The 15,647-nt window shown below is 31.7% G+C and overlaps 1 protein-coding gene across 6 annotated transcripts in view; it reads left to right on the plus strand.

Moving 5' to 3' along the window:
- Positions 1 to 102: 102 nt before the first annotated feature.
- LOC134257120 (oxidation resistance protein 1-like) overlaps positions 103 to 15,647 on the plus strand; it is a 32,885-nt gene continuing 17,340 nt past the window's right edge. For 2 of the 6 annotated variants that reach the window (XM_062739761.1, XM_062739766.1), the window contains exons 1-5: positions 126 to 220; positions 3,166 to 3,275; positions 12,150 to 12,196; positions 12,489 to 12,661; positions 13,207 to 13,314. In XM_062739761.1, the coding sequence (XP_062595745.1) occupies positions 3,211 to 3,275; positions 12,150 to 12,196; positions 12,489 to 12,661; positions 13,207 to 13,314 (393 nt within the window). In that variant the 5' untranslated portion in view covers positions 126 to 220; positions 3,166 to 3,210. Of the gene's footprint in view, positions 225 to 2,606; positions 2,634 to 3,165; positions 3,276 to 12,149; positions 12,197 to 12,488; positions 12,662 to 13,206; positions 13,315 to 15,647 lie in introns of those variants that run through there. The other 4 variants (XM_062739763.1, XM_062739762.1, XM_062739765.1 and 1 more) reach the window with 4 other exon arrangements.

A 15,647-nucleotide genomic window follows, 5' to 3' on the forward strand; every position in this document is an offset into this window, starting at 1 on the left:
TATGATCTGAAATTAATGTATCATGCAGCAACCTTTTTCTGATTTTTTTTTTCAAAATATTTTAATAAAAAAAATCAGTGTTTTTATGACATCAAGAGTTACCTCGCTTTGTCAATAAACGGAAGTAAAGAAGTTGTAAACATGGCCGATGAATATTGGTGGGAGGACGGAGGATTTCTTATCAATTCTTGAAGGAATGCGAACCAGAAGAAATGTAAGAGTAAGTAAGTACTTAAAGAAAAACAAATCAATTATCCATATGAAATCATAACTGCAAATTGGTAAATATTGAAAATTGTAAGAACGCAGAAGCGATAAATGCATTGATTTATTTTTTTTTATGTTCATTTATAACATCTGGTCAGCTGATTGCTGAGTCCATTGGAAGAAGTAATAATTGCGAGGTTTCTCAAGAATGACCCCTTCAATGTTTTCAAAGCTCAATTTTTAAGACTAGTAAGTGTTGTGTCGCAGTAAAGAAAGACACGCTAAAAAATCGAGAATGTTCATCTTGATCGTGTTGATTGTGTCATGATAACTTGAGTAATATCTTTAAATTTTACTTTAGATATTTATAATCTTGTCACAGAATGCAAAAGTCTGTAAAAAGGGGACATCATAATTTGTTTGTAGCATACTGTCACTGTCAGTTCATTTTGAATTTATTTACCATTGAACTTTCAGAGATCCATTTCACATGTTTCAATATGAAATATAGGTCTTATTTGCATTTTCACTGTTGAAATTAGTAATGAGTGCTGAACTTTTTTCTCATGTAGCTCAACTAATGAGAGACAGTACACTGTGTCGTTAAGCAGTCTAAAGCTTATGAAAGGTTTCGTCAAAACCCAGTCCTCTATGATTAAATATAGAGCATCACTGCCTTGACAGATTAAGTTTTTATATATAATATATACAGAGAGATTAAAAAGTTTTTAATATATAAAGCAATTCGATACTTCTAAAAAGTGTTAATCTCAGCAATTTTTGACATGTGTAAAATACACACAATGTTTTCAATTTTCAAAATTCACCATCCTGAAACCAAACATTTTATCATTTTATTTTACTATCATTTGATATCTTGATTATGACAGTTAAGCATATTTAGTGGAAAATGGGTTTTGCTATAAAAATAATTAACATGATTAAAACTTCTAACGCTTAAATGATGGAAATGTAAATGTGAAATCTAGCATTTTCCAAAAAATTATATAACCCTATATGTAAAATGAAAAAAATGCAACAACATGTTCGTTTAAATCAAGGCTGATAATGCATATATAAAGTGGTTAAACATTCAGGAGATGGAGAGATATGTCGTTTTTACTACTAAAAACATGAGTGATTAATAAAATATTAAAACAATGAAATACAGAATTAAATGTGTTGATATATAAACAATATAATTTTGAAAAATATAACTTTAAGAATTGTCTTTTCCATAATGCCATTCTTTGCAATTATAATGTCATTTTGACTACATGCATGTGCATTTCCATAATATGCTTAAATTGAATTAATGCCAGTCATCATAGATGGTTATCAGCAATATAATGGTGCATTATAACAACTTGATCTAGCTATTATAAAGGTTAACATTAGGTAAACTTGAGTTCATTTATTGAGGAGGGATTTACTTTATTTGTACAGTTGCAATACATTGACTACTAAGTGAAAATCACCATATATTTCATGTATATACTAGATGGTCTTTCTAAGTTCAAGATGCATAATTTGTCTTATGGATGTTACTAAAAAATGGGTCAAATATTAATAAGATATTTTACTGTTGGTAGGAGGATGTAGGAAAAATTATATTCAGACCATCAAACCAATGAATTTGAATTTATGTAAAATGAATATATGAGGAAGCTGGGAGATTGAATTTCAGTTCATTGTTGTAAAATAAGAAAGATATCTTTAGGGGATTTTTTTGATATTAAAAGAAAGTTATTGCTGTAAGTTCGTTTACTATGTAGGAATTTACACGGATTTTAAAATCTGTACATATGCTATAGTGGATGCGAAAATTTAACCAATTGCCTATAAATACACTTTGTGGGACCCCTATTACATTTTGATTCTATCATATTACAAATATTGAAATATGTTGTTTCAACTTCCTTACTCCAATTAAACAGAATTACAGTGACAGCAGATTTCTGCTGGAGCAAAGTACATAAAGCCGTAGCATTCCTAATGATATCACATATTGGGTGTGTTGCTGTTCTAATCTTAGGTAGTTCCATTTATTAAGTAGAGGGAGTGGAGAAACAAACATATTTTTTTCTAGGCCTAATGATATCAAATATTGGGCGTGTTGCTGTTCTAACCTTAGATAGATCCATTTATTAAGTAGAGGGAGTGGAGATAGTAATACTTAATAATACTAGAAGACTCTTTTTACTTTTTCAAAAATTTATCAAACTTTGATAAATGAATTTGTTAATTGTTAAATAGCCATCATTACTGATATTGTGATCTGCATGTGTATGCATCTAGTTCGTATGTTAGTCTTCATGTATATGGACAAAGTTTCTAACTACTGATGGGAGAGGGACCTTATTTGTTAATTTGATGTATGAAATTACTTATTGAGATGCATTGGGCAATAGCCAATAGGTATGTAGGTAATTCTAACATATATACATTATTTTTTTTCCACTATGTATTACATGTAATTGTAATACTTTTGACACATAATGGTATTTTACGGGTGTGAAGGGACTAAAAACACCATCAATACAATGTTTTTGCTAATGTTACTTGTTCCATTATGAAAAAAAAGAATAATAAAACTATACAGGAAGTAACATTGTCAAATAAAAAAAAAATCACCCAAATTTCTCTACTTACATGTAACAAGGAATGAATTACACACTGACCAATAAGCCGATATTTAAGGTAATTTATATAGTTATTAAGTCAAGTAATGTATCACAATACTCTTCCAAAAAATAAATTTGAGGGGAGGAGGCAACAAATTTTACTAAAAAATTTTGCTTATTATAATTGTTTATTGATGTAAAGTGTTAATAAAAATGATATGGTGCATGCCATGCTCTATCTATGGGCAAGTGAGGTGGCAAAAAGGCATGAATTTGATGTCTTAAACCTTTAAAGTAATAGCATTCAAACTCATTTTTTTTTCTTTTTTTTCAGATGGGGAAGAGGTGAAGTAAAAGAAAGAATTGCAAAAGTGTTGCCATGGCAACCAAACGACCAAGTTTGAAGGATCGAATGATTGAGAAAATCCACTCTGGTACTGCAAGGTAACACTGACAGCAGACTGATTTATTTCATAATACATGACTGAATTAATTGATATTTATTACATGTAATGACTCTTTGTCATTTGGTATAGTGACTGCCTGATGCCTAGAAATCTATAGCTTCTTTTTATCCACAAGGAATATTGAAGCTTTAACGCTGGAAAAAATGACAAGAATAGAATTGAGACCTTCGACTTGTTTATTATTTCTATAAACAACTAGGTAACAAATTCAATTTAAATATGGACCTGGGGACTGGTTTGGCACTGTGCATGTTAGGTGAAAGACCTATGTGCCAGGATAAACATGGTCCTGACAGAGTTTATAAACTCAGGTAATATAAACATGATAATGTATAATGTTGATGTTCAACAACATCTTATTATTATAGCCTATTAGGCATATATGTGATAGAGCACAATGTAAACTGAATTGGTGTGGCAAAAATTTGGTATCATTAGTGTTATAATTATGTTTTGTTTTTTTTTTGGAAATAGTCCGTTATCCTTTTCCTCTCAATTATCTGTCAAGTGCCATTCATTTTCTTCTTGACATCTTGTACAGTATAATATAAGATGAAATACTTCACACTACATCCAGTTTAAATGTTTCCAATTCTGACACTAGGACTTACTGATATGTTATATGACCATAGGGTAAGCTGATATGTCATCAGGCCTCTTTTTTGTAAGGTTTAAGGTTTTTTCGGTAATCTTTATTATACATGTAGATTGTGTTTCAGATAAACTTCATGACTGTTTCCGGTAGTCAGTGCTTGGTCTGTTGTGTTGTGTAATTGGTTTACTCTGGTAATATTTATTCACGTTATACTGTTGGTCATGTGTATTAGTGGTATTTCAGTTTGTCAGTGGTTGCTTTATACTGTAGGTCTTTGAGTTTTAGTATTGGTAGACATCATATGTACTGCATGTTAATTTATGCTAAAATTGAGCCTTGGTCACTGTAAAACCATGTGTGCAAAGAGGCATAAAATTGAAACCACTAAAAAACACATAATATATGAATTTTTAAAGTGGTTAATGCAACAATTTGAAGGAAGTTTGTCACAAAGTCAAGGGAGCCAGAAACAATTATAGAGAATGGTCGTAGTCAGCAACAATTGCAGATCTGTAAGCTGATGATCATGCAAATTGTACACACCCTATAGAAAATATAGTTACTGTATTAAATTGTGTCATATGATATAACCGTTCTATGTACTATTAGTCAGTATAGCTTTGTGTCCATTATATCCTGTTTTTCTGACCTAAAGACAATTATAGAAATTTAACTCTGTAGATTATCCCTTTGAACATGTTGAAGGTCTTTATTCACATATTAATTTCATTTCCCATCAAATCTCATGAATATTTAAATTTTGAAACTCAACTTCATAATATTTCAAACATCATCTGGTTTTTGAACATCAAAAAATGTCTTTTGTTGACAACTTCTTCCATGGATGTCTGACTGTCTGAGCAAACTACTTTTTTGTTGGTGTGTACAGTAGCTTCATGCAGAAGAGAGTCTCGCTTAATGGAAATAAACCAATGATTAATGTATCCCCTTGCAAGAATATTCAGACTTCAGAGATTATTAGAAATTTTCAGGGCATCTTGTGATTGGTTTTTATCTAATCAATAATCTACAAATTTTTATGAAGTGGGATAATATGTGATACAAGATCTTTGAAAACAAATATACCATATATTCAGACTTCAGAGATTATTAGAAATTTTCAGGGCATCTTGTGATTGGTTTTTATCTAATCAATAATCTACAATTTTTTAATGAAGTGGGATAATATGTGATACAAGATCTTTGAAAACAAATATACCATATAAAGGATTATTGGTCAAATGACCTTGAATTTCATCTTGGCTTATTTTAAGGGAAAATTTTTATGCGCCCAAATCGATAGATCCAGGGCGTATATTGTTTTTGTCTTGTCTGTCTGTTCATCTGTTTGTCTGTCTGTCTGTTGTCAACTTTAAAATTCGCCATAATTTTTGAACCATAAGAGATAAAGACTTCATAATTGGTATGCATACTCCATTATTAAAGTCCTTTTAAATGACATCAAGGTAAATGACCTTGTGACCTTGACTGTGAACTTTATGCTAAAATAGCTTTTTCCACTGTTTGTCATAACTTTTGAACCGTAGAAGATAGGGACTTCATATTTGATATGCATACTCCTCTAATAAAATTCTTTCAAATGACATCAAGTTCAATGACCTTGTGACCTTGACTGTGACCTATATGCAAAAAATAGATTTTTCTACTTTTTGCCATAACTTTTGAACCATATGAAATAGGGACTTCATATTTGGTATGCATACTCCACTAATTAAGTTCTTTCAAACGACACCAAGGTCACCTTGTGACCTTGACTTTGACCTATATGCTAAATATAGCTTTTTCGAACTTTGTTGCCGCCGGGCACATAGTGTTTCACAAACACATCTTGTTTTTTACTACCCTTGTTACTTGTATATGTATATATTTCTAAATGCGAATTAGTGTCAATGCGTATTAGATGTACCGGTCACCTATAATCAACATATGTTACTTTTGATCATATTAAATTACACCTTTGGTTTTCCCCGGTAAGCTATAAGGCCCATGGAATAATGTGTCGGCTCAATAACTAATTCTCAGACAAATTGTAGGATTTTATCATCATATTGAGAAATTGAGCTCTCCAAATTCATTAGTGCTAAGCATAAAAGAGAGAAGATTTACGTACCGATATTGCTTAAATTTGTGATAAATGGTTGTTAATCTCTGAAATTTTCTACAAAATGGACTGTAAAAGATTGACGTGGCAAGTAAAGCGGCTGAAAATTTATCCAGAGATCAAATTTAAGTACAGTGCTCATTTTTGAGGAATTGTATTGATTGTTCCCCCATACTATGCCTATTATCTGTCGAGTTGAGCCTTCTCTCCAAAAACATGGAAGATGGATGTCTTCTCATAACTTGATTAACTCCTGGCCAATTCACTTCATTAGTCATATGTCAGTCAATCTAGCATGAAATCAAATGAAATTGAAACAGCTCTACAACATCTAGATTGCTGGAAACCCAAATCTGGACTAGGCTCTGATAGGGAGAGAATCAGATGTGGGTCTGTTTACTGTGTCCATTGATTCTTATGTTAACTGATGGTGCCATTGGATATTCTTTTGTGAAGATATGCCAGATGAAGTTCAAAGTTGATAAGTATACAGTTATACTTACTTGTAATACCCCCTTTCCAAGACAAGAAACAAGAGAAAGAGAAGTGAGAACCTTGAACCTTTTAGAAAACAAATGTTATTACACTTTTTCATTAATTTGAGGCAAGATTTGTCAGATATTGTAAATTATGCAAAAGTCAAGCACTTCTTAATACATGTTTCTGAAACATTTTTTTTAAAAGGGGAGATAAATGTTAAAACATTAAAGGGGAGATAATTCTTAATTTAAATAAAAAAGTGCCAATAACAGCATTTTCAAAAATTTTTCTTTTTCCAAGAATAAGTAGGACTGTAGTTCCCCACCCCACCAACCTCCTTTCCACATTTGAAGCACCTAGGTGAATTTCCCTAGCCTAACTCCTTTTGACCAATTTACTAAATTTCATTAGCAACATACTTCATATTTCATCTAATTATAAATAGTGGATCAAACTGAGTTGAAGAACCAAAGCCATAAGGAAGAATGAGAATATAGAATTTCATTAAGATGCTGAAATCAACATCTTATTGTCAAAGCTAGGCTTTTTTACAGTCATTTATACATTGTACTAGAAATTATAGCCATCGTTCATGATAGTGGCTGATTTGTTTTGGAGACTCTGATATTAAACCATACATAACATTGCATGCTGTAGTCTATTGACTTAGCTGATGATATATTTAATGGTCACAAGATGCATGTTATGCCTGAAAATTGCATAACAGATAATTTTCTTGACTGGGAAGTGTAGGGAATGGGAGAGTAATTACTGGTTTACTGCATGTGAAATGAAGTCATGTCTTCTCTTGAGGGTTATCACTATGATTATGATTGCAGTTTTATCAGGCTTTATATGCACATTGGTGATTAATGGCTGAAGTGTTAGACAAAACAATAATATCAAATACTCTTTTAGAGGGTAATGGAAAAGAAATCCTGAATACATCTTAATTGTTTCCAAGAAAAGTATTTTGATTTTTTAAAAACTAAAATACAGTGTACACTCACCTATACAAGTAAGATTGAGCTGAACTTTGGTCCAATACACAATGTCAAGCTTATATTAGGCAAGTCTTAGAAAATTTAGTATTTATTTCTGGAAGGGGAAACAAAAATAAGATCTTATATTAATAGAAATTGAAAATAAAAGAATATTAAATGACTGCCGTCACGAGAAAAGGGCCCTTAAGGTCAAATTTTCATAAATTGACTTTTTGGTAAATTTTGATAGCCGGACTCTTTCTAAATGCAAATATACATAAATTTTGAAAATATCTAATTTTTTTCGGTATTCTATGAGCATTTTAGTGAGGCGCTCAAAAAACAACTTTGACGTTACTGGCTGAAAACGTAATGACGTCGCCTGCGTCTTATTCAATTTTTTTTACTCAATTTTTTTGAGAATTAAAAACTTGAGAACGTATATCTTTTTTCTTCCAAGCGACTGGAATGTATCTATTCCTAAGGGATTTCGTATGTTATTACTATTTTCATGCTATTTTAGAGCAGATCTAGTAATTTCGTAAAGGGGGGGGGGGTCTACACAGAATCTAGGTACGGTTTATAACACAATTAGTCGGAAAATAATATTTGTTTTTAAATCCATACAAATTATTCTTTTGATATAAAATATAAAATAATTTGATTCAATTTATAAAATATATAAAGCATTTCTTACACTTAAACATTAAAAGAGAGAGAGAGAGAATCCCAGAAGGACACTGCGCGCAAAACGGGGCATCCCCTCAGAAAAAATGCACTTCGATCCCGATGGAAATAATTTTCTTATCAGTCGTCAAAATTCATCATTCACTCACCATCACATACAAAGGTAACTTTTTTTCCCTATAACTGTTATGATAGGATCAAAACACCATATACATGTATTTTCTTTATCACCGAAAAATGAGAAATAAAGCAGATACGCAAAAATGTTTATTCCGTTTATAAAAAATTATGACTGCATGAATTGAATTCATGTTCGCTACTTCCATGCAAGCGGATTTTTTACCTCTTTGAATATTTCGTTAAAAATGCTAGCTTCAATTGTTTCATCGTCGCAAACCACTGCCAAAATGTACGTTCCTCTCCCATTCTGTAGGAGAGAGCTATATGCGGACCGGACCGTGGCTGGAGACGATGCAATTGTTTATGAAAATCATTTTCTTCGTCTGTCTTATCAGATAGTTACGGTGTAAACATATAATAAAGAGGCAAATGGTGTCAAAGGGTTGTCTTTGAATGGTTTATGTACCGTACCTTAAATTGAAACTTTCTTTGAACTTATACCTAAAATTGAAATTGTATTTTAACTTCTTATTCTTTTTTAAAGTAAATCACGATTAAAATCTGTCACAAATATTTCTGCACATTCTACTTTTTATTTTTAATTTAGAGGCACCATTAATGGCATTATCCCCTGTTCCACTTGAACATAACATTTGTATATTTTTACGGCCAGGAAAGGTCATCTATTCACCTTCCTTTGTGACATTGGCTAATCTGACACCTAATAAAAGCTTTTCACATTTCGTTGCGACTGTAATAATGAATAACGTCCAACACACGTTAATGTATTTTGCATGATGTTATATTGTTATGTTGAGTTATGATCTATAACACTAATCCATTTTTTTCTTATTTATTAGTTCAATAAATACATGTACTACTTTCTCGATATATCGAAATAAAAAAAAAATATTTGACTCGATTTCGCCTGTTCCCTACAACTCAGTGACGTATAGCATCGTTTGAAAAGAGGGTGGAGGACAGCTAGAATAAAAATTCAATTTACCACAACCCCACAACCCCCCCCCCCCCAAAAAAGTGGGGTTTGTCCAAACTCGAATCCAATATCGCCTTTGGGGGGAGGGGTTTAGATCAGACTTTTTTGACCTATTGTGCACTTTAATTTGACTATGCTGCAAAAAAAAGTAGGGGGGACAGGACTTTCAATGCAGCCCCCTTCCCGATGCTACTTGCGTGCGACTGTAATATAGACAGTGTTTTTCTTTCAATGCAGAAGTATTTGAGTTTTTTTATGATTCCTTTCCTTAGAGTCATTTTAGGATTATGATATAAACTTCAGTATTTCGATTTCAACGGAAATTTAATAAATGTCGAGATATGCCGGGTATTTAGATTCATGTACATGTATCAGAGTTGAAGATTTTAACGTAAAACGAGACTTATTTACTTCATATCATGAATTCAGTAGTCAGTGAAATATATTTCACGCTCATTAGTTTTGCACGAATGTCATTTTTTTTCCCACAATGAACATCACAAGTGCTACAATTTATTTTTTCATCATTCTAAAATTAAGACTTCTTTGTTGTCTAAGGTTTGAAGTGAATTATGATTTTAAAAAATTTCATAACTTTTGGAAATTACACCTATAACCACTTGTCACTCATACTTTTTGCTCTATCAGAGATTTTAAAAAAGGTGTCGCCATATCTGACATTAGCCAGAAATTCGTACGTCTTTTCGCTAGCTGCAGAACTGAAGCTCCCCGAATAAAATATTTTGACAGAGAACTACAGTTCAAATAACTGTATATTTATTGCGCACAAAAAAGTGCGTTGTTTCTCTATTTATTTCTCCATGTTTTCAAATGCCATCTCAAAATATTTCGAACTGTGTGCTTCTTACATATTGATTCACTGTTTTCACAACAAAACATCCCTTATAATTGTTGTTAATAGCCCTCCTGGCCCTGATATTGAGATCATCGAAAATTTCGTTTATTTATACTGCCATTTTGGTTTGAGAGATATTCCGTCCACACATTTCGTGCAGATGTCAACTACGATAGCACTTTATAGAGGAGTGAGGTATTTTCTTTTAAATCTATCTTTTTCGCGATTGAGGTAAGAATTTGGAAGAATAAATCCAGAACTAAGCGCAACTTTTTGAACGCAATAAATGTACAGGTTTTACCATGGGTGGCACTGTAGCTCTCCGGTCTTCCGTTTTTTTCGGAAAGCTACACTTCTTCAGCTACCTTTTCGCTTAATCTATAGTTGGTTTTTTCTGGTTTATAAATTAATATCCTCATTCACAATATCACTGTCGATGTAATATTGTTAATTTCTTCAAAATTTGGTATAAAGTTTTTGGGAAAAGTCTACAATAGCTGTATTTAATTCCTAAACATATTGCAATTCAGTTTCGAGTGGGATTTCATTCATTCATTTCATCGAGACAAATTAAGAAAATTGAAACATGTATTTATAGGATCGTTTTAAATTAGTTTTCGAAACAAAATTTATTTTTAGCAAAATTTTCATGGCATCCCCATCCTCCGTATTTTTTCCATTTTTTTTTTCCGTAGCATATTCTCTTACTGTTGATTTAGTAAAGAATTATTTATTGCTGGTTTAGAAGGTTTAATTGTATCTCCCATGTTACCAGAACATATATCCAGTCAAAGAGGGGTTATGTTTTTTTTAGCTTGAACTTTAACCGGCTGTCTTTTTATTCGGAGATTTTTTAGGCTCGTCTACTTATCACTCCCACCCTTTTTACACACATTTTAAAATCGAGAGTTCATAGTGGGCTGGCTATTGGGGTACATCAGTATGATTTACTATGGATTAAAATTAAAATGGCTAAATACATTTTAAATTATGGTATATATTTTTCAGAAAAAAGAAGCGCTTATAAGAACGGTAATACTATAAGTGCATAGACCGCTCACTCACTCTTTCTCTATCTCTCTCTCTCTCTGAAAAAAGTACAATGACGTGTATGGAATATACCTTTTGACATTAAAACTTCCTAACATGAATTCAACTTTAAGCATTTGGAAATTTCTCAAAAACAAATTTGCAGCATCTTTAATTTAGTCATGAATACACTGTATACGCTGTTCCTAGCAAGGTGCATGTCCAATGTCACGTATCAATCAACATCAAGATAAATACATGTACTTAAACAGATTAATGAATAAATTCACGTATTATTAAATAGTAAAAATATCATACTATATACCTATTAAAAATGTCCGCATCAAATTTTAAATTTTTGTCACACTTTGAAATCTAATTTTATTTCTTGATCAAGAAGCGCAGTTGACAATTTTATTTTACTTCCGTGTTTACAATACCACAACTTTGACGTCGTTTTCTGAGCATTGTGACGTCAAAAGATAAGGGCCCTTTTCTCATGACGGCGGTCAAATACTTTAAAAACATATCACACAGGTAACTACAAATAGAATATTAATATGAAATATGCTAAATATTTTTAAAATAAAAGGGTAAATGGCAAATGCTTTAAAAAAATATTGGGAAAAAATTTGCAACTTTTATAAGCAAAATGTTTGTAGTTGTAAAACTTTTTTCTCTGCTAATCTAAATATCTTGATAAATGATTCTGTAATGGTGAACACTGGACAATAAGAAGCTTCATTAACTAGTGCTGTAGCACGGGAGAGTATTTTATTCCTTTTACAGATGTAATTCCACCATTGATCATGACTTACATTGCTTTTAGCGAGTGTGACCTTCCTGGCCTGGATACATTTACTCCTGTCATAAATCAATGTACTCACTCAACAGACGTTAATTTTAATCAATGAAATGTTTTATTTGATTGAGGAGTCCTTGCTGGGCTATCCATTGTCAGTGTGAGTGTTTTATGTTCCAGATTCCGGACTGGCAGTACAGAGGATCTGTCCACCGGCTCTGACTCAGGTGAGATAAGGACACGAAGAGTAAACAAAATATTTTGAAATCTTCACCCAAAATCAATAAAATCCCCTGTTCTTTATCATGTTTTTAGATTTATCTTTTGCACTTAGAGTGTTAGGCATTTTTCTTTGTTCATCAGTTCTATGTTTACTTAAAGGTCATTCCCCTTAACTGAGACAAAAACATTACTCTAAGGAGATTTAAGTGTCAAGTAAATGTTATTTCATTATTTTGAATAAAGAAAAATAAAAGAGAAAACTTTTTTTTTTAAAAATGCTTACATGAAAATTTACAGAAAGAAAAAACCCACACACTACCAAATGGTATACACATCCTCAGTCAGAGGCCAAGACAGGTGAAGGACAGGTTGAGAAGGTCAAGGCCACAATAGAGTCAGTCAGTAGCGATACTGTCAAGAATGGAAAGAAACCAAAGAAAGTGCAGCCTGAAGGCACAGTGGAATATAAGGTGACCTGATTATTTAAAGCATATGGAGAGTAGATTTAGAATTATGCTAATCATTAAGGAATATGTGTCTTGTTTGGTTTTATGATATGATCAAGCAAATGGCTTGCATAATAATTTGCATAAATGCTGAAGGTGTTTATGCATAAAATTATCAAACAAGTCAATTGTTTGATCATCATCGGAGAAAACCAAAACCAAAACAGTTATTCCTTATCTTATATTTCAATCTAGTAGAGCTACAGTCTTGTTAAAAACATGCATGTAGTTAAAAAAAAAAAAAGCAGAATATCCCATTTGAAAGCTGAATAGTTTTTGTTGTAGAATATTGTAAATTTAAGAATGGCTGTAAAAGGAACTTTTTATTGCAATAGGCAATGTATTTCATTGACCAATTGTGTATCCTAATACTTGTATTTGTTTAAAAAAATGCCATGAGTACTTTGAAATTAAAGTGCTAACAGTATTGATTTGTTTATATGGGACACTTTAATATTTTATAAAGCTGTGATGATTAAATGACTGCCATGTTGAGAATTTTGTTGTAGGTGTCAGAAAATGATACTCTGGTCTCCATCGCAGCACATTTTGATACGACCCCTACAGCGCTCCAGAAACTCAACAAGATGTTCACACGAAATGTGTTCGCTGGACAGGTAATGAACATTGTGGTCTCTAATAGTTAATAGATGAAAAAAAAAGGTTTCCCTTTTAAGGTCAAGATCTAGTAAATAACTTTAGACTAATTTTTTGGTGCTAGATCCATTATGACGTCATAATCAATTTCAACTTTCTTTTTCCCACACTTTACGGCTTTAGCAGAATTATGTAGAAAAAAGGGTATTTTCATGACATTCAATTTGAAATCGTATGAAAAGTAAACCGGATACCTATATTAAATTTGATATTGGTTTAAAGAAGAGGCAATGAACATACTAATTACCGTTTTCTGAGAGACTGTAGGCAATCTGGATACATTTCCTTTGTCGAATATGATAAAAACTCCCATATTCATGACTGGTTTTCTTAATTTTTCATTGTAAATGACAATTTAAAATACAGTTTTACATCTTGTTTACCTACAAATTATGCCCCGAAACACCTTATTTGACCAAGGTAAAGTTGTAAAGCATCAATAAAGGAATTTATTTCTCAAATTTGATAAATCTCTAGGCACCTTTCATTTACTAGATCTTGACCTTAACGTTGGTTTATTTCTATTTCGAAATATAATCTCTAATTTTAAAGAATTTGGTATTTTAACCATAGGGAAGGGGTTGGGGAAATTGTTAGTGTGGGACCATAATAGATCAAAGTATACTTATAAATGAGAACAATCTTTAAAATCCTTCCTAACATGAGAAGCAATGCCATGATTAATCACACTGATATACAAACTTTATCAGGTAGTTTCCATTCAAGTTTGTTTAGATCCAGGTCCTATAGAATAGGTTGAGAGTACTATATTGGAATGGAGTTTTACAAGGGAGTAAATGTAGGGGAAAATCTTCTCAAGAGTTGCTAAACTTCTCTCATTCATTGTATACAAGCTTTTAAGATAATAATTGTTTTTAAGTTCTGAGCTTTAGCTGGAGTTAAGATTGGACTGAAATCTTCTCTACGTTGACTGTACATGCATTGATTTCGAAGTATCCTATTAAATGTTGTGGATTCAGCTTAGAATAAAGCATAGCTCCCTAGCTTTTGGCTATAGGTTGGTGCACAATTTGAAGGCATTTTTCCTGAAATTAAAGAGAGAAATAAGCCTGATCTGTTTCATATAAAGGTAGACTTTCATTGATGCATTTTAAGTGATGAGGGCTTACTGTATATACTCGCCTATAAGTCAGTTTTTCGGGAGTTAAATTTTAGTCCAAAGTCTAAGTCTGACTTATAGGCAAATCATAAAAGAATGGTATTTTTCTGGACGGCCAAACGTAATATTCTATAAATATTTTCAACAGTTATCGGTGAACAAAGTCTGGATTTATCATATCATGTTTGTATTCGAAGATTAAACATTAATTACATGTATTTATATAGTATATGTATATGTATTTAATAATTTTATTTGTTAATCTTAAGAGGGCATTATCTATTTTGATCAATAATTTAAAGGTAAAAATATTAATTGAAACCAGGTTAAAATATCAGATCATTCATTTGAAATTGTCATCTGGTTCTGGCAAAAAGTTGTACCGACTTAAAATTATAAGCAGGTCAATGGCAAATTCCTTCAAAATATCCTAAAAAAATACAACCGACTTATAGGCGAGTATATACGGTACTTATGCTAGCAAACGCAAGAGTCAGCATACAAAAGCATTGTCATTTCTTCACAGGAAGAGTGTTATCTATAAATGCTTATAGAATATGCACACTTGATATTATATAATGAAGTGTGTTCATTGCAACATGAAGTGAGAAGAATTGACCCAGTTTTTAAATGGAATGTTTGTGTAAGAGTACCAATGTCTGATTAATGCAAATGGAAATAGCTTGATCAAGTAGTTATTTAGTCCGGCAATAACCATTTACTGGGGGTAATGTTTTCACATTCCACGATCAGTTTAAACAATTACCCACAATGTCTGGTGTGAAAGACTGTAGTTTCATGTGCAAGTTTCACTCCTTCACAGTTATTTAAAGAGTGATGTGATCTGATATTGGTGTTGATTAAAATGGTATTATGAATCCAAATAATGTTTTAAAAGAAGGTATATTTTAATATAGCATCATGCTTAAACATTGTTTTTTAAATTAAAGTAAAACAAATACACCATCCACACTGCAGGATGATGGGAGATTGATTTTTTTTCAGCAGGAAATTTTGTTTAAATAACAATTTTATTGAATAATTTAAAAACAATGATGTAATTAATGAAGACATTAATTTTTTGTTGTAATGAATATATGACTGACATTTCATTGATGAGGAAAATCAATAAAACAGATATCACTGATGAGTATATATCCATTGTTCAAAATG

The sequence above is a fragment of the Saccostrea cucullata genome, unplaced genomic scaffold (genome assembly GCF_032062105.1).
Source record: "Saccostrea cucullata isolate Sc308-1 unplaced genomic scaffold, CSIRO_AGI_Scuc_v1 ctg14, whole genome shotgun sequence".
NCBI classification, from domain to species: Eukaryota; Metazoa; Mollusca; class Bivalvia; order Ostreida; family Ostreidae; genus Saccostrea; species Saccostrea cuccullata.